Below are 21,991 nucleotides of genomic sequence, written 5' to 3'. Positions count from 1 at the left end.
GACTCGGTATAGGAGCAACCATACCGTATTGACCGGGCAGTACGGTATGGCGTCGTCGTAAGTTCTCGGACCTCCGGCGCGTTGTCTCACTACTCCATTGCTGATCCAGAAATCCTAGCGCAATCGGGGAGCGTAGCTCGGAATGACCGGCGCAAGGACACGCCGATGCATGCGGCGTCACTGAGTCGCTCTAGACCCGGCTCATGAGTCGTTTCGTGACCGCCACCGCGCAGCATTTCCCCTAACCTAGGCTCCCGGGTTTCTGTTCAGACCTAGTCTCCATCATACTAGTATAGAGCGCAATGGTACTTCGTATTCATAACAGTGTATCGCGCGGCGCCTTCGACACACAAGCCAAGACACATCGGGCTGCAGGCTGGGCTCTACAGTCCTCCTCTCCGAACTGACACAGCGAGCGGAACTCGCAACGTCAAGAGTTTAACATAACAATACAATTCCTTCAAGTCCATATCCACATATTCCGACCGAGTCGGAGCTACAGGACTAGCTAACAGTGATGCGGTGGTAGTTTCTAGTATACAGGTGGTATGTTGTTCGGGGGGTACCAAGAAGCCTTGCGGGATATATACGTGATTCTGACAAGGGAGGAGAGTATACGACAAGACGATGCTGGTGTTAGGACGCAAGAGCCACGCCTATGCGACGGGTATTGATGTGCAGAGACAAAGACAGAGACAAGGTCCAGGATGCAACAGAGAGGTAACAAGTACGAGGCGAAACGAAGCGAGGAACGGAGGCAGAGACAGTATGCGTGTGGAGCGGAACGCGAGGATGGGTGTCGTGATGCGAGTTCGGCTCAAGTGAGTGAGTGTACAGGTGAATGTTGCGATGGAGCTGGCTGCTGAAGAGATGGGTTGCGGTAGTGACCGTGCAGGATGTGCCGGGAAAGAGAGCCGTAACAGATACGAAGGTGTCGCGCGAAGAGGGCTCGTGCAAACTCTACTGTGATGTCGGATCCGCCTGGTCGGGCTTGAACCGCAGCCGCGCGAGGAGCACGCTCTCCCACCGGCCGTTGTTCCCAAACCTCGACACCTTCCTCGCGTACTGCGGGTCCGCAATCGGGCCTTCGTCGTACGTCGGGCCCCTCATCGACGCAGAGAGCTCGCGCCCAAACGAGAACGTGAACTCGCCCCACGGCTGCCCGACGCGCGTCGCCGAGAAGACGTTGAAGTCCACCTGGCCGTCCGGGTGCTCGTGGCTGACGAAGAGTGCGTAGTCCTGCGCCTCGAGCGAGCCGATGACTGGGGAGCGGAGAACGGACGTGTTAATGAATACGGCCTGGGCAGAAGACGAAGATGAGAGGACGCACCTAGGTAAAGCTCCTCTTTGGAGATACGGTGCTCGGCGCCGTAGATCGCGAGGATGCTATCGACGTTCGCCTTGAACCACTTCTTCGGCGTCGACAGGTCCGCGAAATACCGGTAGTTGGTCGACTCCGTGATCAAGTGTGCCGCCTTGTGGCCCGCACGAAGCGGCGACGAGTACCGCCGTCTACACACATACCATCCCCGTCAGCTACCAAGTCGCTCACACAAACACAAGTCTAGCATGATGACATGATGAGGGGGTGGTACGTACGCATACTTGGCGTTGCTGCGCAAGCTGAGCCACGACTGGATGATGTCCATCCCGCGCTGCGCTGCATTCCGCTTGTCCTGCCGCTGGCTCTCGCGCTCGACAAGCCCATACCCGTACAGCGACGGGATGTCCCTCGCGCGCCCGTTCGAAGACTTGGTGGGCTCGAACGAGTTGAAGAGCGTGATGAACTCGCCGCCCGCGCTCTTGCTGTGGTAGCCCACTGCGCCCAAGACGACTTGCGAAGGCGTCCACAGCGGCAACGTCACTGTAGAAAGTAGTCAGCCCCCGATTCCAATTGTCCACATAAGTAGTGGGGAGGACGTACACGACGGATGGAACTCGTGCTGGAGGAGCAGTCTGTACCGTCGCTCATCACGTGCCATCTGTGCTTGCGCATCCGGCGGCGGAGGCGAGGCGTGCCTCGGGAACTCGACGCCTACGTACTCCGAGTAGCTATCGTGTATCGACGACGATGCACGGCTGCTCGACCGCGTATCGACCTGCGCTGGGTCGTGTTCGTGGGGGTCGCCTTGGTGCGAGTGCATGGACGACTCCGCCGCGGTCATGAACGAGACATCGGTAGAAGGGGCAGACCCGGCCTCGACGAACGACGCAGTCGTATCCGCTGTCAAGGAAACCACAGGTCAACATCAGCATGCGAGCGAAATCAAGAGGATACGCACGAGGAAGGAGCGGCAGCGGGATAGGATGCATATCGGGGCTCTTGCGCTTCTTCATGTGCTGCTCCAGCTCGGACGTCCGCGGCTGCGGCGACTCCTTCAGATCCGCGCCGTACCGCGCACGCAGCTGCTGCACGCGCTCGTCCACCGTCTTGAACGACGGCCGCAACTTCGGATCGCGGTGCCAACACGCGTGCAGGATCTCCGAGAGCTGCTGAGACCACACACGTTGCAGTGGGGGTTCGGGGCGCATGTTCTCGCCTGATCAAGGGCTGTCAGTAAGTCGCCGAGGAATGTGCGTGCGTGCGGGAGAACGTACGGAGGACGAAGTGCCGGACGGCGTCGTCGTCGGCCATGAGCCACGGCACGGCGCCCTTGGTGAGGAGCTCGACGCAGGTTATCGCGAACGCGTACACGTCCACCTCCTGCGTCAGTCCGCTCAAGCCCGACATGAGCTCCGGGGCCTGCCAGCGGAGCGTACCATCTGCATTCGCCGTCAGTCTAAGCAAGTCCCTCAACGATAGTGATGCGAGTACGTACGAGGGAGCGGGATGCCACTGATCCGATACGCCTCCGACTTCATCTCGCTCTGCCCAAAGTCCGAGATGACGCAGTGATGCTTGTCGTTCACGAGCACGTTCGCAGCCTATCAAGCCCCGGAATCACATTAAACTCAATATACTCCCAACAATTCGCCGAGATAAATATGACGCACCTTCAGATCACCATGCAAAACGCCCTTGCTGTGCAGATACGCCATCCCCTTGGCGATCTCGTGGATCATCTTGAGCAGATCGACGCTATCGAGCGACGGGAGGCTCTTGAGGTACGTGACGAGGCTCCCATTCTTCAGGTGCGGGCTCACGAAGAACCATGGCGGGTCGCTCGACGCGGAAGACGCGCCGAGCAGCTCGAGGACGTTCGGGTGCTGCAGCGTCTTCCAGATCGAGACCTGCATCGGGGATCGGGCGATAATCAGTACACAGTCGCCCACAACTGACACAAGTATGCAACGCGAAACAAGAGTGAATAGCCACACATGTAGATTAGGCCCGGCATTCAGATATCGACTGATATCCCAGCCGATTGGATTCCCAACGAACCCAATCGCCAGCAGATCACGAACCGACAGTCGGGCGGAAGATAGATAGGCAAATAAACTCGCATTGCGAGCCGGACGGACACTCACCTCGTGCACGAACAGCTCCCTCGGCGTCGTCGGCGCGAGCACCTTGATCGCCACCACCCGCTCCCTCCACGTGCCCTTGTACACGTCCGAGAAGCCGCCCAGGCCAATCTTCTCGTCCCGGTTCACCTCGTACCGGGTGATCGTCCAGCTGGGCAGCGTCACCTCCGCCCCGCTCAGCCGCCGCAAAGCGTCGATCCCAGTCTCGATGAACTCCCGGTCGAGCGTGTCCCGCGGGGCGTGCGACGAGCGGCCCGTTGCTGAGCTCGACGTCGTGTTGCTCCCTTCGCTGACCGTCGTCGCCGACCGCGTCAGGCTCATACGCCTGAGCACCTGTGAGGCGCCCCCGTCGACGGGCGACACCTCCGCCGAGCTGACGACCACCGTGTCCTCGACGCTCTCCCGTTCGACCTCCCTCTCCAGTGCCCGCTGCAGCGTCTTGATCGCCTCCGGCATCTCGTCCCGGCTGACTTGGAGAATGCGGATCATCTCCGCGTCGCTGTTCGCTTGAAGAGCGCTGCGCATGAGCTGCCGGAGGTCCTGTGCGTCGAACACGGCGTCCCGCTCGTTCTGCTTCGCCGTGACGGCCTGTAGTTGTGCGAGGACGTGGCCGTCCATGGGAGTGGGCTCCGACGTGAGCAGCAGCGAACCCGCGGGTGGCTCGAGGGCACGGTGATAGATCGAGTCCAGGATGGCCTGTGTATCCTGCTGTCGCTGCCGCTCCGCCGCGAGCACCTGTTTCAGGATCCGGATCTGAATCGACGTCTGTTTTGGCCACGTCAGCACAAGTCCCGCGCGAGGAATGTGTGACGTACGTTGAACATGCCCAGCGCGTCTGTCAGGCTGTTGTGGCACCCTGCGAGTGCACGCTGGATCTCATCTCGCTGCAGGTACCGCTTGATGAACGGCCGGTGGCTCTGCTTGACGAGGAACCGGTGGACTTCCTTGTATGACTCCACGAGTCGGGTCAGCGGTGGCTGCAGCTCGATGCCTACATCGTCCCCGGCCTCTGCGATCTCCTCGCGAATCGAGATGAGAACGGTGGCGCACCGTTCCGTCAGCCGGAGGCATGCAAGGCGGTTGATCTGGGAAGGGTCAGTACGTGGAGCGAGCCGGCCATGTGAGACTTACGTCTACGAGCTGGAGGGCGTCCCAGATGGTGAGCAACGTCCGGGCAGCCTCCTCGAGACCGACTATGGGCGCGAACTTGAGTACGTCGACGCTGACTTCGAGGAGCTCGTGGACCACCTCGCCCGCGGTGCCAAGGACGTTCACCGCGGCCTCCGCTACGCGCTGTCAAAGACGTGTCAGCGATGTTGCATAGGATGCAGCGATCAATGAAACAAGTATTCGAGCGCTTTCCCTCTGCCCGGTGACATCACAGCACAGCAACAAAAGGCTAACTGTGCCGCTGTACGCCGCCGGCAGAGGATGACCATCTTAGCAAGCTAGCCCGCATTCGCAAAAACAGACGAATACGGATACCGCGATATACGCCTGCCGCAGCCTCAAGCTGAGTTCTCGACGCGCAACCGCGGTCGCGAACAAGTTTCAGGGCTGGACAACATCAATGTTTGGTCATCGCGTGCGACGTGGCGTGAAGCGGCCGGCGAGTAGACCAGTGTAGGTGTGCCTATCCAGGCTCGCGCGGGCACGTCTACCAAGCCAGCCGAACTCGCCGGCACGGGCGAGTACACAGCCCGACGTGCGCAGCCCATAGTCCGCACAAGCTGGACAGGGAAGTAGGCAAGTACACGTCCGAGGACTTGAACTGGCAGGTTTCCGAAGACGAGGAATTGTGAGGCCGAGTTGACGGACGTGCGTATCGCACACTCTGAACACTGGCGTGCAACAAGCCGGGCGAGGCAAGGAATAAGTCCGCCAGACTCGTCTCACCCCGCGCGGCGGGAAGCAGCCTCGGGTGAAGGTACGTGTGAGCGTAAGGTATCTCAACAAGAGCAATTGCCAACCGAGCACCGATGACCTCGGACGACGCGTAGTGAAGGCTAACTGTGCCGCTGTGCATGGGCAGAACCGCACATGGCCGACAAGAGCCATCCACGGACTGCGCGCCAGGGTTAAATGGAACCGAGTCATGAGCGGGCGGGCGTAGTAGGCAACGTGGCGTCACAGAGGGCGGCTCGCAAGCCAAGTGCCCGAGTCCCCCGAACAGACCAGTAGGGACGTACACCTCCCGTGGCCTGGAGTTGACGTCACTAGGCGCGATCACAGTCATGAACGCAGAGCTAAGGGTGCATCACAGACCGGACGGATGCCGTTGTGATCTGCTATCGCCTACGGCACGACTTGGCGGACATGCCGTGGCCCTCCGCCATCATCGCTGGACTAATCCACGCGCTCGCAGCAGCCCGAGACGAGCGACTGGTAGCCGGGGAGCCCAAACATAGGACAGAGGGCAGTAGGACGAGAAAATGCACCAATAAAGCAAAAAAAAAGGAAGACAGCTCGTGTAGCAATACGATGTTCGGCGGATGGGAGTAAGAGAGATGGTGGTCTCGGCTTGCCCCCACATAGCAATATGCGCCCATCGCAAGAAGAGGAAATATATGCCCGGTGGGCGGAAATAAGAGAGGACGAAAGACAGAGGAGACGAAAAGAGAAGAGAGGATATATCGAACTGCGCGTCACCATCGTCAAGGCATTTGGAGCTCGTCAAACTCTCAACGTGTAGTGGGCATGCAGTCTCACTACACTCTCATCTGAATGACAAGAGTGAGTCTCTTGGACTACACAGCCGTTGCTCTACCAATTACGGCGACGGCAGCGCCGTCGCCGCCAAGGGCGGCATTCGCGCCGTGGAGGCAAGGGACCAGCACGCCTAGCAAGGTAGTCCGAAAGTCTCAAGGATGCACACCGTCAGAAGACAGCGTGCGAAGGATAGACGGGGACGAAGGGGGAAGAGGAAACAGAGTGAATGATATGCAGAAGGGAGTACTCACGTCGCGCGTACGAACGTAACCCTCGGTCTGCTCTACAGGCACAGTCTTCTTCTTCTCATCCCATGGACGGGGAATAACCTCGACGGACGTCCACCAGCTGGCCGAGTCGTCGTCATTGGCGTGCTTCGATCTCCACAGCCAAGAGATGTCACGGGCCGGGCTGTGGTGACGCGAGGTGGACGAGGCGCGGCGACTGCGAGAGCGGAAGTCGGACGGACCAGGACCGAGGGTGGTCGTCGAGGACGAGAGGGAGTGGGAGACGGGGGTAGAAACGACACGAGTGATGACGGGGGATGTCACGAGCGGGAAAGTAGGCGGGCGGATGGTCGAGACGGAGCCGCCGCGGGAACGAACAGACTGAGTACTCTGGGAAGTGAGGGGCGCAGAGCGAACAGAGGTAGGAGAGGACGCGTCTTCGGGCACGCGGACAGACTGGGCAAGCGGAGAAGGATGACGCGGAGTGGGCGCTGAGCTTGAGGTAGAGTCTGAAGACGAGTGGGACGAGAGTGGCGGCGGGGAGAGCGTCTTCGAAGGGGGCGACGCCATCGCAGGAGAGCTCGTCGCAGAGAAAGGCGGAGAGTAGTGAAGGAGAGAGGCGAAAAGGGAGGGTTATATACACGCGCGTCGTTGCGGACGGCGTCCAGAGGAAGATCCACCGCGTCTGCGTGCAGCGTTTGACGAGATGACCCTGTCCAAGTGTTCTGGTACGGCCAGCGTCCTTCGATGACCTGGCGGGTTTGTCTGAAGAGAAGAGGAATGGCAAGTTGGAAGAGCAGAGCCCGACCAGACTCGGAGGAGCCATCAAGGTTCCCACGCCACGACGCCGGCGGCTTCATGCCATTCCAAGCTGTGCTGCGCTAATCCTCGCCTCTCTCCTCGTCCACCACCGGGCCCAGCCCGTTGCACGAGATACTCGCTTGCCTCTAGTCTGGCTACTCTCTCTATTCCGCGCTGGCTCTGTGCAGATGCATGCCCCTCGGTCTTCCGGTCCGTCTTCCACAGAACTTTTCCGGCATTCATCCCACTCCCTGCCTCCTATTTCTCTTGATCGACCTTTTAATTGATACTTTCGTTCTCGATGCCTCATGCGTATGGATATCCCTTTCGCTCCGAATGTATGCCGCAGGTGTATTCGTCGCATGTACTACTGTCACTATGCCCGTTTCGATGAACCCCCCTCCGCGACCCGTGCTTCAATTTATCTCGTTCGGCCTTCATTTGTCTCTTCTGCGAGAACCCCTTTAACTCTCCGCTGTTCTAACAAGTAACCGGCCCATGACGAACACACCCGGCTCCTCGGTCTGGCTGCCAGTGTATCCGGGACCGACAACCTGCATAGTACGGTGCCGAGACAGCTCCCTTCCGTCGCTACTGCCCATGCACCACACACGATACCGTCCTGCGGCTTTGCTCCACATAACGCCATCCACTACACGCTACTGCACCTCTGTTACGTCCTCGACCCTGACGATTTCTCTCAGAACCTCATCGCGAATTCAAACTCTGTCATCCTCTCGAACACGAGCCCCTTACCTTCCCGTCCATCCGCCGTCGAACGGTCCCCGTCTACGTCACCACTCACGCCATGTTTTCTAGCACAGTGGCCGCCGGCAACTTAAACGCGATCACGATCCACCCCGACTCGGATCCCCATGGTGCTCGGGGATCTTGTCGTCCTGATAGTCCAAGTCTCGGTTGTATAGGGGTACATGCCACAGTTCGTAAGCGGTGTTTTTCTGGTCATTGTACTATCCAACGGCAGACCGCACGCTGGCTGCTACGCATATTGCTCAGCCTTCAACTTCTCGTGATACCACCCCACGCTCCTGTTCGCCCCTATCATGAGTCAGAACGTCTCTCGACTTTCAATTTCCCGTTCTTCCACTCACGCAGCACTGTAGCCATATCCTCCGACACTTCGAACCTTCTACTACTTGCAATGTTCCAGGAACGCTCTACTCCCGCGGCTCACCGAAAATAATCCGACCTCCGTAAGTTACTCGATTCCTCCTCCACGCATGGACGTCTATTCTAGACGGTCTCGTTCCGCGCGTCCAAGGTTGACTCGGAATCATGGCTGCTGCCAGTGGTCCGTCCCAATCAACGCGTGGCATATGGCGGACTTGTAGCAAACTCTAGAAACGCTGGTATCTCCCGTTTAGCTCAGTTGGTAGAGCGCGTCACTAGTAATGACGAGGTCAGTCGTTCGAGTCGGCTAATGGGAAGTGCCGTATATGTATATCTGTCATTTTTTGTACACCTATACAGTACGTTTTTCGCCCTCTCGACCTTTTGTTTGTCCGAGGTCCCTTCTTGATCTGACGCTCCTTCGACTTTGGCGTGCTTCTGCCATGCGTACTGCGGACGGTGCGCATGCCTCATGCCTGAATTCTTAGGTATGATGGTATAGCGCCGGCCGTGCCCGGGCCATTGGCGCTTGGACAGCACTTGGACGACTTCTACCATCAAGTCGACCTTCCATGCACAAACCCTCCTCTGACGTATCCTCATCTTCAGCAGAAGTACTGTGCGGACAGGACAGCACATACCTTGGCCGTCACAGGTGTCACTACAGTACTCGAGTCTCATCTGCGGAGGTGAACTCCGACATCCCTCGACCGTGGACGGTGGCCCCCGCCTTGCGGCAGACTCGGACGGCAATGCCGCATGCAACTCCGAGTCTTTTGCGCATGGACAGGATCGCACTCGGCACTTGGTGTGATGCAGACTTTGGTAACTCGTGCTGCTGTGAGTTTGCCGGTGTGTCTTTGCTTTTTGCTGTGGGGCACTTCTGTCTCCCGACTCTCGAGCTCACTTGGTCAGTAGTGACTAGTTTTGTTCGTCCGTCCTCTCCTTGTCTTCAGTTTCGACTTGTTCATAACATCATTAAGTTGCGACCTGCGGACTCGCCGACACCGACACCGACACCGAGGCTGCACACACCGGTCCAGACGAAGGACGTAGAAAATGACAACGTTCCTGAGGAATCCCGATGGCCCGCGCGCTGACGACGTATCGCGAGACTACACCTGTGCCTTTTACCGTGAACGACTACACGCGCTCGGACCTCGACGACTTGTTTATAAAGATGTCTAATCGAACGTCGAAAGTGCTCCTCGCAGGTGAGTGCGACTTTCACACCCGAGTCCGAGGCCCGGAGACGTGTTCAACTCACGCATGCGCACGGTTCGTCTTCGACGACTCGCGTTCGGGCAGGCAGGCTGTCGGTGCCTACTAGCGCAACTCGAGAGCGCGAGTAGATACCGTCAATACTAGCCATGACGTCGAGCTGCAGCGCAGCACCCCACTGGCACGTCCCGGTACCCTTCAGGCCTCAGGCCTTCCCCGCTTTGCTCTCCGTCATGGACACTCGCCCCGCGGCTGGAACGTTTATCTGCAGAGCGCCCCATGCACGACTTTGCTTTGATTTGCATGCTACGGCCCCGAGGCGCTCCATACCCTAGTCGACCTGCGGTGCTCGTCGGTATATGCACTGACTGACTTTGGAGACTCGGACTGTCGAGCGAAATTCCTTCCCTCCAACCGCGGCATCCCGGATCCGACTCCAACTAGCGCTCCCTGGACCCCGGACGTCCACATCGCGTCATCCCTGAATGTATCGCGCTGCCTTCTACGACTCGGAACTTTGCTTGAGGTTCACGCAGAGGTACGACCTCGCACTAACCGTCCCTGATCGCTCTGTACTAGTACTCTCGTTCTCGTATGTCACCCACTGGCCGCTACCCGTCGCTGTTGCACGCCATACGAACACATGCATCTGACTGCCTACTACCTGAAGCCCTCCAGGCGGCTGTTCACGGTGCTGCATACAGTATATGCATACTGTATGCTGTTCCTTCAGGTTTCAGAACCTGTGCGCAACTCTGAGCTCCGAGAACCCTCCACTGAGTTTGATCGCGACACCTTGCCTCGAGTCCAAGATCTGCACGCGGAGAGTTGGCCTCCTGAGCAGCGGGGATTCGTGCCCAAGTCGGAGCACGAGGATGCCGCTGGTGTACAGAGCAGAAGAGACATTGGTGGACCCGGTGACGTTCTCTTCCTCCTCGGATTCCGACACTGAACCAGTTGCGCGGACGTAGGGCTCACTGCTGGCACACGGAGACGGTCTAGGACCAGTGAAGACTCGCGCCTCGCCTCGAGTTTGTCTTCGTTGAGCAACCACCGCGTTGTCGCACTCATACTCTTCCGAGAGCGTCGAGTCCACGCGACTCGCAGGAAACGAGCCAGGACAGGAATTCTTGACGGCCTCATGCATATTTGAGTGGGCCCCTTCTCTCTGTGCAGTCGCGCGTCGTGGCTTGGCCAAGTTCCGACGAGCCCGATGGAGCGATTGCTGCAGCATGCGACTCTGGCATCGGCACCGTCGTAGGTCCGCGTGACTACGCAACTTCAAGCTTCAAGTTCCTAGTACCCGTACATGTCATTGGACATTGGAACTGACAGCGGAGGGGCGACGAGACGCGAGTGATGAGCTCGCAATTCGGCCCGCGGACTCACCGCGCGAGCAAGTTCATAACCAAACTCCGTGTCCGAGAGCACCCGGTGCAAAGTTTGCAGTGCGCCGGCATCGGCATTTCCTGTAGATAGGAAAAGGAAAGTTTAAATGCGATCGCGGCAATGGCTGTAGCGGAAGCGTCAGAATGTTGATTAGTCTCTGCACGCTACAGTAGTGCTGCGGTGGCTTGAAGCGCGTCAGTAGCTCGGAGGCAGGTCATAACGGAAAGGTGAATATACCAGTGCCGCAGTTGACGTGGACGTCCAAATCGTCGAGAGGGATGTCAACGCCCTGACCGCACGGTACCTACGGTCGTCGCCTGTCTCGAAGAAAGCGAATGTAATTTCAAAGTAGAAAAAAATTTGCAATCTTTCGGCAGATTCCCATTAGCCGACTCGAACGACTGACCTCGTCATTACTAGTGACGCGCTCTACCAACTGAGCTAAACGGGAGTTGACGGATATCCATAATGCATATATATAGCGTTTTGCGAGGTTCCACACACTTCCTGACACTGTACCCCCCCCGGGACAGAGGATCGGACGCACAGACCTCGGAGGGGCTTTAGGGTATATGCTAGTAGGATAACGCGGGAGGGGATGAAGATGAAGATCATGGAACACTGAGTTGAATGTTACCGTGCGCATGTCCGAGTCTGAGGGAGAGAGTTTGACGTCGTGCAGCGCGGATTAGAACATGAACCACGAGAGGAAGCACATCTAGGGCAGGCAGGACCGAAGAGTGCTTACGGGTCGTTGTACATACTCTTGTCGAGCGGCATACGTCGACCATGTTCGAGTTCGTCGATAGCGACGCTGACGAGATCTGGAGAGTTATGTGAATCTCGAACTTAATCAGAATGCGCGGTGAGTTGCCGGTGGCGACGACAGACGGACTTGATCGTGTTGAGTGTTGTTATTCCGTGGGGGCGGATGGGCGGGACTGCGAGGGTTGCAGCGCAATGGGTATGCGGGACATAGTGGGTACGGTTGGGTGAGGGTAAGAGATGGTTACGTGGGAGTAGTAAGCTACGCAATGTGTGCCGTACTCATGCATCATGAGTCGCAGACGGCAGCAGCAACTGAACGCAAGGAAAGCGTTGAGCTATGCAACCGTATCGGGGACGTGATGAATCGGCAATTTGTCTAAACAGCGACGTGGAGAAGAGGCCGTCGAAGAACGCAGTGCCAGCTGTAGTGCCAGTGGGACTGTCGACACCGAGAATAAGAAGTTAGATTGAATATAGCCATGAGTGACAGCGGTAGATGGATAGACCCACAGCATACGCTCGGGCGGACGTGAGAACAATAGATACACATGCAGGAGCTAGAAACAAAGGGTTTCTGACAGGACGAGCAGCAGATGCCGGCGTGATGACCATAGGAGGACGGGCAGCGTAGTGGAGCAGACAACGTGTTAGATGCAGGAGGAAGCGTTGTGCGGAAGACGGACCGGGAGACCGAGGACCAGGCGGTGGCCCAGAGAACAGACAGAGAGGCCAGCATAGACGTGAGCGATCCTCGTGCAGCAGGCAGAAGGAGGGACGACGAGAGAGGCGAGGTTAGACGGGGGCGTTGTGGCGTGGGAAGTCTCGTAGCTGCCTGCTCTCGTCCGTCTCTCCTCTCTCCGACTAGCCTTCTCTCTCTTCTGCACACATCTCGCCTCGTCGTCACCGGACGCTGGCCGTACCAGAACTCTCGCACACGGAGAACTCGCCGAAGCTGGCATGCAGACGCAGGGGCTATCTTCCGCACACCATCGGCGATGCCGCGGACTCCCTCGTCACGACGCGCGTATGTAACCCTCCTTTCTCGCGTCTCTCCTTCATTACTCTCCCACTTTCTCTCCTGCGAGCTCGCCTGCGATGGCGTTCCCTCCTCCAAAGTCGCTCTCCCCGCCGCCGCCGCTGTCTTCCCACTCGCCTCAAGCTCAGCGCCCACTCCGCGTCACTCCTCTCCGCTTGCCCAGTCTGTCCGCGTGCCAGAAGGACGCATCCTGTCCTACTTCTGCTCGCTCTGCATTCCTCCCTTCCTAGAGCACTCACTGTGTCCTTCCCGCTAGTGACGTCTCCCGTCATCACTCGGGTCGTCTCTACCTCCGTCTCCCACTCCCTCTCGTCCTCTACCACCACTCTCGGCCCTGGTCCGTCCGACTTCCCCTTTCGTAGCCGCCGCCTCGTCCACCTCGCGTCACCACAGCTCCGCACGCCACATCTCCTGGCTCTGGAGCTCGAAGCACGCGAACGACGAAGACTCCGCTAGCTGGTGGACGTCCGTGGAAGTCCTTCCGCGCCACTGGGACGAGAAGATGGCGTCCGTAGAGCAGCGGAGGGATATGTTCGTACGCGCGACGTGAGTATCCCGTTCTACACGCCCTACACTCTGTTTCCTCCCCTCCCGCGGTCCTCGCCTGTCCTTCTCCTTCTGCTTTACCTGTTCGCGATGAGATAATGTAATAGTATCAGTGCCTATGGTTTTTGTTTCATCGTAATCGCGACTTCCCGCCGTGCCCGAGCATGAGGTGCGATCGCCACTCATTTTCTGTCCGGACTGCGGCTGTTTTCCGTTCGCGTTCGACGAGTCTCTGTAGGACGTTCGTACGGTCGGAGAGGCTCACTCTACCGCCCCTTTTGCAACCCGAACTACCCTGAGCCCGTGCATGCACATTCTCATCAAGTCTCGTTACCCCACTCTTCTCGGACGCGCGTTGTGGCATCGTGCGGTCGCCGTATGAGCTGCCTGTTGTCGCGTTGTGCGACGTCCCGCGCGAGGTGAATTCTCTGCGCACCCGTTCTATCCAATGTCATGAGACGTGCGTGCGCACTGCCTGTTGACGCATTGACGAGCCTCAAGTACCTTGACAATGCGTGCGGCATTCTGCATGAATGACTCGTGGGTGGTATACCGCGGCGACGACGAGCACTCGACGTGCTACCCTCATTTTTGCTCCTTTTGTCCCTTGTCTCTCGCCCTCGCTCCTCCTCATTCTGTTCCCATCGTATCACACAGATAGATGCGGCCTGTCTAGTAGCGCCACATACCGGAGCTCACGGGGCTCGTCACGATGTTCAGAGCATCTGAACGTACCTCGAAATGATTGAGCTATTGCACTTCATCCCCTCGGAATATCTGCCACAACACATCCCTCGACCTCCGTATAGCCTCTCGATATTGTCGGTTACCCGTGCTTCGGATAGGGCATGCTGTAACGGACTGCTGGCAATGTGTCAGGCTGTTTGCGCTTCAGACCGGTGATCGAAGGCCAGAAAAGACAAGCGATTCGAAACAGCACTAGATCATATACAAGTAAAGCTATAGCTAGAATTTTATGATGAGATATCGAAAACTGAGGTGAGAGGGAAGACGACAAGAGGGAGGAGCGGGTGAGCGCCCACGTTTCAGACGTTCAGATAAATCGAGAATTACTGATGCGCTCACGAGGACCCGGGGACGATTCGCTTCACCCTATCTCTTATTCGGCGTGCTGCCCATCTCAAGAAACGACCCTGCAAGGCCTGGTTAGAGCTACCCAAAGCGAAGCCTCAGACTCATATGGACGTACCCTCCCAGTGCCTCTCGCGCCCTCAGCTAGTGACGGCTCGCTGGCGGATGGTCCTCGCTGACCATCCTGTTCCGTCCCTGATGCATTCGCACTCGAGCTCAGAGCCCACGGGAAGACCGGCCGTGGCCGGGGGTGTGATGAGCATGACCCTGTCCTGGCGCATACGGGATGAAGGAACGTACCGTGCGCGAGTGGCTCCGCGTCGAGTTCGACTGAGCAACGTTGTTCCGGCTCGTCGTGGCCGAGAACACAGTGGACGCAGCGCGGCTCAGCGCGTCTGCGAATGAGCCTCTGGTGGGAGGCTGCGGGCCGCGGCGCGATATGGCGGGCTTCACCCCGAGGTCTGCGGGCGAGGGCGCGGGGAGCGGGGGTCGTGCGCTCGTGGTGAGCTCGCGTAGGTCCCTTACGGTCTCCTGCAGGGTGCCGTCGTCCCCATCCTGGGACTCTGCTTGCGAGAGAGGGCGGAGCTACGTGGAGGAGTGCGGAGTGACATGAGTCGTGTTGGTCGGACAAAGGGTGAACGGTGAAGCGGTGAGCATAGACTCGGACGCACCTGCGGCAAGGAAGACTGGCTGGGAAATGTGCTCCTGAGTGGAGATGGCTGGAAAGGGCTGTGGCTCATCCGAGAGCCTGAGCCATGCGGAGAGAGCGAGGGAAAGTCCTCATCCGAGATAGGACTAGTAGTACTAGCGCTGTTCGAGGAGCCTGGTGAACGTGAACGGTGGCTCTGAGATCCCCAGACGTTCGAGTATGGGGAGCACGGTGCAGGAGGCATGTGGTTGACGGATGAGCTCGCAGACGTGTGCAGACTAGATCCTCCGCTCCCGATGTCACTAGAGCTGTGTCCGTACAGGGCGCCGGCATGCCCTTTCGGGGACGACTGCAGGGGATGCATGTTGGCCCAGCTGAAGTGTGTCGCCTGTGAGAGAGTGTTGTCAACTTCGTCGCGGCAATACCACCACGCTGGGGTGACTCACCGACGAGGCATCCATCGTAGAGTGCACGTCTGGCTGACTCCCAAAAGAGCTCTCCTGGGGCGTCGAAGATTCGCGAGTCCAGGTGTGAGGGAAATGCTAGATGCTTCACTGTGACTTGACGGTGTCCGAGGGCTGTGGGCGGCCTTTCGTGGTGGCTACGAAAAATTGATCGCGCTCTAAGAACCCGATTCCATAGAGCGGTCGTCAACTAGACAACTCACGCAGGTATGTGTATCGTATATGTAGGAGTAGCGCGTATCTTTGTGATAGGACCACCTCGCGATTGTCCGGTAGCTCGTGGTGTTGTGTCGATACGCAATGAGCCACGTGTTGCGATTTGCAGGCCAATCCGGGGTGGTGTGGAAGTGGATATGACCTTTAGATATCGCAATATGGGGCCAGACAGCTACAACGAAGAAACAGAGGACGGAAGGTAGTAATGCGACGTCGACAGTACCCCAGAACGTCGCCATCAGGCAAATCACGAGTAGCGACCCCGCCTCATTCTTCAATGCCCTCTGCATGACCACGCAGGGACGAGGATTACTGAGTGCATTGAGAGATGGACTGGACGAGTTGCTGTGCGTGTCGACATAGCGGTGAGGAGGCTGCGGGGTGGGCTTTTGAGGGTGGACCTCCCAGGTGACCCTCCGGAAGATCGCTTTTACGACAGCATCCACCGTCTCGAGGGTCTCAAAGATATATCCTACTTGATACACCTCATCGTCAGCGGGACTCTTGACCGTCATGTCTGTTATCGAGGGCGGTCTCGCATCGAGCGCAAGCGGGGACATGAGTTTCACTCCGAGTGCCAGGGATCGACAACGTGGGAGGCTGCTGGCGGTGAGCTCCCTCAGCGGACATGGCAACGAGACAAGAGACAACGCACAGGCAATTGTGTAGCTCGTATCGATATCCATGGATCCTCTTACTGTCCAGGCCCGGCGAGCGGCTCGAGCGAGGCGCTGAGCTGAAGCGCGCAACCATTAGCGACAAACAAAGCCAAACTGGACTCTCTGGGAGCCATCATGACGGTCACCGACATGGACGGTGGCGCTGGAGAGTACACGCTAGGTAATGCCCCAGCTTTGCTCGTCGCATTCCGCTATAAATTATAAACCTGAATACATTTGCAGATGATACCTCAAAGTCCACGGCATCCGCGAAACCTCCCTCGATCAATGATCCTTGTCCTCCCCTGGAGAGGGTGCAGGATCTCGGAAAGGTCATCGCACCGCACTCACGGACCTACGCCGCAATCCGAATGGATCCAGAGGCTACAGTGAGGGCTCTCGACGATCCGGAGGCTATGGAAGAAGCGCGGTCGATGTCGCCCAAGACCTATCTCGTCTTCGTGGACATGGTATGTTGCATGCTTCTCTCACTACAACGCACCCCGCTGATACAGAAAATTGCTGTATACCAGTACTTGAGCCTCCCTTGGCCACAAAGTCGCTACTTCGAGTACCTCCTACGGCCCATAGCTCCTTGCCTACGGGCCGAAGACCCCCGTATTGGCTTCACCTCCGACATGGTGGTGCCCATATACCCGAACACGTCACATCCATCCGGGCGCGAACCTATTCATACAGATCCGGAGTTCCCGTTCTCGAACTGTTATCACTGGATTGGTTACTTTACCAAGGTCTATGTCCGCACTCGCCCCGAGCTGTTCGACCACAGTGAAGCAGTAGTCCTCCCGTGGTCCTCATTGGAGGCTCTTGAGGCCGCTTTTGACCAGGATCGCGATCGTATAGCGTCAAGCAGACATGGGCGCTCTGAGCCATCTCCTTCTGAGCCTTCCGTCGACTCACCACCGGAAGAGGATGCGTGGCCGGTCGTCGACCTGTGGTTCAACCTTACTGAGCATCTTGACGAAAAGTTGATCCCAAATCCTGAGGACTTCATGAAGGAGCGGGAGACGATTTCAGCGTACGCCCCATCTATCGACTTATCCCCACGATCTCCCTGACATAGCATACAGAATCATACGGAGATCCCGTGAACGTTATGCACAAAAGGAAGCGGCCACCCGCCTCTCTGAATCCGAGTCCAGACGTCAATCTCTGGACGACGTACTGCCCTCCCACCCGTCCTCGCCTTCGCCCGGCGCCCATGATCCTCATGAAAGTGCGTGCTCATCGTGCTACTCTTTCATACTGCACCTGCTCACTATGTGTCCCCAGAACGCCTCCGTAGTGCTCCTGCTGGCCCGGAGAAGGCACGTCGCAGGTCACGAAATCTGTTGGCGCGTGTCTTGATGTCGATTCGCACACACATGTTCTGCTGGCCCGGACCTGGACACTGATTCAAATCACAGACGTTGTCGCTCTCGCTCCTGCTATGTCACTCCTCATTGCTCCTGTCTCGGTTGCATTGTTCGTTTATGGATTCCCCATCTTCGCTTCGTATTCTTGTCACATACACTGTTCTCGTTTCGGAAACCGCGTAAACGCAACGAACTGTTGTACATACTCCTGTCAAACAGCATATGCCGACCACGTTCGAGCTCGTCGATCGCGACGCTGACGAGACCTGGAGAATTATGTGGATCTCGAACGCGACCAGAATGTGCGGTGAGTTGCCGGTGGCGATGACAGACAGACCTGATCGTGTTGAGTGTTGTTGTTCCGTGGGGGCGGATGGGCGGGATCGTGAGGGTTGTAGTGCTACGGGTATGCGGTGGAGAAAATTACGGGGACGTAGTGGGTGCGGTGAGCTGAGGGTTAGAGATGGGTAGCTGAAGGAATGCGGGAGTAGGATGCTGTAGAGTAGATACCGTGCGCAATGCATGGCCTCCTGGTGGGCCAGTCGGACGGCAGTAGCGGCTGAACGCAAGGAAAAGGTTGAGCTATGCCGTCTCGAGAACGTGTTGGGTCGGAAATTTGTCTAAACGGCGACAGGTGAGAAGAGCTCGTCGAAGAATGCAGGGTGACCTGTAGTACCAGTGGGAATGTCATACCGCGAAGAAGAGGTTAGATTGAATATACCCCTGATTAACAGCGGTAGATGGATAGACGTGCAGAATACGCTCGGGCGGACGTGAGAACAATCGGTACATATGCAGTAGTGTATGAGGCGTTTCTTTGGACATTAATGCCCTATTATTGTGAATTAGTCGGCGCCTATCATACTTTGTCGGCGCCTGTCAAGGTTTGCCTGTTCTTGTCAGCCTTGTCCCTTCCTAACCTTACCTTGTCACTCGTATACCACATTGAACCCGTCCGGTTGAGTCCTGTCCACTGTTGTTCCAATTTGCTCAATATCGCACACGCCTGTCAGGTTTGGTCACCAAAATGACCTGTCCGGCCGGTATTTCACAGCCCTTTCTCTTGTCCCAAGTCATCCAATTTTGCTACCGTTTGCCCCATCTGTCCCGACATTGACCGATCTGATGACCATACGACGTTGTCTCCGTAACTACAACTCTCGTAAGTGCGACTCCATGCATGATCAGCTTTGTCATCTCTTCACAAGGTTTGTCCGCATTTGTTCAACAATGTCACCGTCGTCATCGGTAATACCTTGTACATGCTCCCTCCTATATCTCCTTCCTTCTAATCCCCTCGATTTCTGCCACGACCGGGTTCCGGCCTTGCCCGTTCACACCAATCCGGTCGAACACGGACACCCGGTTGTCCCCCGCCCTCTGACCCACCATCTACACTCCCCGCTCTGCATGCACTGGCCTGGGCCATCTCTCTACCACACGCACTCCACATGGATCCTCCCGCTCCTGTCAACAACATTCGCAACGCATATGCTGAACTCCTCCAAAGGGTCAATGTCGCTCTCCGTACACAAGTTGGAGATGCTCCGCGCCTCCGCTCTATCCGCTCTCAGGCTCTCTCACTTCGCGCCGCAGCCGAGCAGGTATGAGACCCTCTTACATCCTTGCGTTCATAATACCTGCCGGGGCCACACGTCTCATCGTTTTTGTGTATATCCAGCATCGGCAGGGCTTCACCTCGGCCGATTTCTACACCCTTTCCCACAGCATTGCACGCATGGTCACCGACCTCGATCACACTTGTCACCAGTCTGTGGATCCTCCCAACTCCGTCTCTCTCCCGGTCATCCAAGAAGTCCAGACTGGCCGGCGAGGTCGCCCTGCCAAGCATATTGACCGTACTTTTCTTCAGCATGCCCTCCACATGCGCAGCCCCACTGCTGTTGCTCGGCTTCTCAACTGTTCAACCCAACACGTTCGTCGTCAGGCTCTCAAACACGGCTTGGTCCCCCCTGGCCCTCCTGTGTTCGTCAATGTTCACAACCCGGACGGCTCAACCACTCGTCATCATCGTACTGTCACTGCCCCTGTCTCTACCTTGACCGATCATCAGCTCGACGCCCTTGTCTCCCATATCCTCACCGTCTTTCCTCATTTCGGCAGACGCATGATCCGTGGCCATCTTGTATCGCTGGGCCACCGAGTGCCGGATGCGCGCATCCGCGAGTCCTTTCTCCGTGTCCACGGCGCCCCTCCTGTCTTCGGGACGTGTCGCATCGTCCGCAAGAAGTATCAGGTTCCTGGCCCCAATTCCCTCATCCATCACGACGGCCAACACGGTATGCTTCGCATTCCACAGCCTCACACAGAACCGCTGATCAATCTTTCTCCTCCTCAGGTCTGATACGCTGGAAATTCGTGAAACATTGCTTTGTCGACGGCCATGCCCGCTTCGTGACTGGGATCCGGGTGCACACTAACAACCGTGCGGACACTGTCCTCCGCCTCTTCTTAGAAAGTGTTCGCCGACATGGTGTACCTAGTCGCGTTCGCGGTGACCACGGCACCGAGAACATCCGTGTCGCAGAATGGATGGAGGCTAGGAGAGGCCTCAATCGCGGGTCGTACATATGGGGAAGGTATGTTATCCTGGAATTCTCCTTCCTTTGCTCGCTTATTGATTATCCAGAAGTGTACACAATACGCGTATAGAGCGCTTATGGTTCGACGTCACCAGTGGCTTTGGAGCCAAGTGGAGGACGTTCTTCCTTGAGCTCGAACAACACTGTGGTCTAGATCCTGACCGCGCTGAACACCTCTGGCTCTTGCACCATCTCTTTCTCCATGCCATCAATGAAGACACTCAGGAGTGGGCCGAGAGCTGGAACGCACATACGCTGCACATTCGAGGTGAACGTGCCGCTAGTCCACGCGAGCTCTTTATGTTTGGCATGATTCGACATGGGCCGCGAGGGATGGACATTTGACCTGAACCGGTCGATGACGTTGCCGCCTATGGTGTCGACTGGCAAACATTGGACAACCAGGCCCTTATGCGTCACCATGCTGCACACAATCCCACGTCCGCGCCTCAGCGCACCCAGCCATTTGCTCCTGCGTCCCGTCCTGAACATCTTCACGAAGTCACGTGTGATCCACCCCGTTGTCCCCTCACCCCCGCTCAAGTCGCCACTCTCAACACCCATCTCGCTCACCACTTCGATGTCCGTTCCCGTGACATGCTCCTACGCTGCCGCCTCTGGACCGCCGCCCTTCAATATTGTCAACACCTCTTCCGCCCCTCACTTTAAACCCCAGCCTTCCCTTCACTCAGCTCCGCAACTCCACTGCCATCTCCCGTAGTAGGCATAGCGATAGCACCTACCCCTTGTACAGAGTACTGTTCCCTTCTATATAATGTACCGTTGCATGCTTTGCCCGACATCGCCGTCATACATCATCACGTTCATGTTCTCAAACAACTATTGCCCTGGAGCTCCGCGGGCCTCCACCGTCACCTAACCTGTCGCTCATCTGCATCCAATATCGCTTGCCTCTGTTTGACGGCCCTCATCTGCACATGCTTCAGACAGCGAGCTCGATCACAGCTCCGCCTGCTCTCCTTCGGTTCTACCGCACCGACCAGCCGTCCGGCCACCAGCTACGTTCAACGCGCACATGTGGACTTTGCCTTCCACGACAGCCTCCGACGCGCCTTCATGCTTATTAGAACTGTATTACTATAGTGAACTCTATTACTCCAGTCCATATACACTTCGAAGTACTGTACTCGTCATTCCCCACTGCGCTTACCAGACGTTCGTGAACATGCGGCCAAAAGTGTTCGAACACGTCCTGCACACAGGCTCGCCACGCTGAACTGTTGCCAAGACAGTAGTACGTCACACAATGCGGTGAATTTGCCAGAGACGCACCTCACTACCCAGCGTTACCCCTACGATCAACGCAGGCTTCCCACCACTGCACATTGTCGTCCTATGTGCGGATGACCCTTCAGAGTCTTCAAGCACTGGTTGAACCACCCCAACGTGAGCGCCCCTGGAAGTCGGCAGGCGATCTTGACAAGTTGATGATATGCGTCAGTCATAATCTATAGCCTTCGTGTCAGTATGCCGAGCTCGTTGCACGTATGTGGTTTTTCCTCAGTTTCTATATTCGTCCGTCCACACTCACTAGGACGGACCACCTGTGGTATCCAAGCTTGTAATACAATGGCCCACAAAGTGTCAATTCTGTTGTGCAAAACGTGGGGGATTTCTA

At 57.3% G+C, this 21,991-nt stretch overlaps 5 protein-coding genes and 2 non-coding genes across 7 annotated transcripts; 2 read left to right on the top strand and 5 right to left on the bottom strand.

The window, feature by feature from the left end:
- Positions 1 to 892: 892 nt before the first annotated feature.
- Positions 893 to 7,180, bottom strand: L226DRAFT_143910 (uncharacterized protein). The gene is made up of 13 exons (XM_067672375.1): positions 6,426 to 7,180; positions 5,655 to 5,666; positions 4,597 to 4,758; positions 4,281 to 4,550; positions 3,469 to 4,230; positions 2,995 to 3,231; positions 2,820 to 2,925; positions 2,599 to 2,763; positions 2,283 to 2,540; positions 1,925 to 2,224; positions 1,600 to 1,864; positions 1,331 to 1,512; positions 893 to 1,262 (listed from the first exon to the last, which is right to left on the bottom strand). Exons 1-13 carry the CDS (start codon positions 6,969 to 6,971, stop codon positions 961 to 963), a joined length of 3,567 nt encoding a protein of 1,188 aa, XP_067533246.1. The 5' UTR covers positions 6,972 to 7,180; the 3' UTR covers positions 893 to 960.
- A 1,397-nt stretch (positions 7,181 to 8,577) lies between these two features.
- Positions 8,578 to 8,650, top strand: L226DRAFT_t179. The gene has a single exon. It is a non-coding gene; the product is annotated as a tRNA-Thr (tRNA).
- A 2,671-nt stretch (positions 8,651 to 11,321) lies between these two features.
- Positions 11,322 to 11,394, bottom strand: L226DRAFT_t173. Its single transcript has one exon. It is a non-coding gene; the product is annotated as a tRNA-Thr (tRNA).
- Positions 11,395 to 12,565: 1,171 nt separating this feature from the next.
- Positions 12,566 to 13,165, bottom strand: L226DRAFT_143876 (uncharacterized protein). The gene has a single exon (XM_067672374.1). The coding sequence runs from the start codon at positions 13,017 to 13,019 to the stop codon at positions 12,684 to 12,686; it is 336 nt and encodes a 111-aa protein (XP_067533245.1). The 5' UTR covers positions 13,020 to 13,165; the 3' UTR covers positions 12,566 to 12,683.
- Positions 13,166 to 14,912: 1,747 nt separating this feature from the next.
- L226DRAFT_143849 (uncharacterized protein) lies at positions 14,913 to 16,330 on the bottom strand. Its single transcript, XM_067672373.1, has 4 exons — positions 15,702 to 16,330; positions 15,481 to 15,635; positions 15,057 to 15,422; positions 14,913 to 14,970 (listed from the first exon to the last, which is right to left on the bottom strand). The coding sequence occupies exons 1-3, from the start codon at positions 16,272 to 16,274 to the stop codon at positions 15,122 to 15,124; spliced, it is 1,029 nt and encodes a 342-aa protein (XP_067533244.1). The 5' UTR covers positions 16,275 to 16,330; the 3' UTR covers positions 14,913 to 14,970; positions 15,057 to 15,121.
- A 178-nt stretch (positions 16,331 to 16,508) lies between these two features.
- Positions 16,509 to 17,452, top strand: L226DRAFT_524449 (uncharacterized protein; the record flags this gene model as incomplete). Its single annotated transcript, XM_067678892.1, has 3 exons — positions 16,509 to 16,554; positions 16,617 to 16,843; positions 16,889 to 17,452. 3 exons carry the CDS (start codon positions 16,509 to 16,511, stop codon positions 17,450 to 17,452), a joined length of 837 nt encoding a protein of 278 aa, XP_067533243.1.
- A 3,050-nt stretch (positions 17,453 to 20,502) lies between these two features.
- On the bottom strand, positions 20,503 to 20,916 carry L226DRAFT_524448 (uncharacterized protein; the record flags this gene model as incomplete). The annotated part of the gene is made up of 1 exon (XM_067678891.1): positions 20,503 to 20,916. One exon carries the CDS (start codon positions 20,914 to 20,916, stop codon positions 20,503 to 20,505), a length of 414 nt encoding a protein of 137 aa, XP_067533242.1.
- Between the last annotated feature and the right edge of the window lie 1,075 nt (positions 20,917 to 21,991).

The sequence above is a fragment of the Lentinus tigrinus genome (assembly GCF_003813185.1).
Source record: "Lentinus tigrinus ALCF2SS1-7 unplaced genomic scaffold L226scaffold_21, whole genome shotgun sequence".
NCBI classification, from domain to species: domain Eukaryota; kingdom Fungi; phylum Basidiomycota; class Agaricomycetes; order Polyporales; family Polyporaceae; genus Lentinus; species Lentinus tigrinus.
This window is presented reverse-complemented; position numbering and strand designations above follow the sequence as displayed.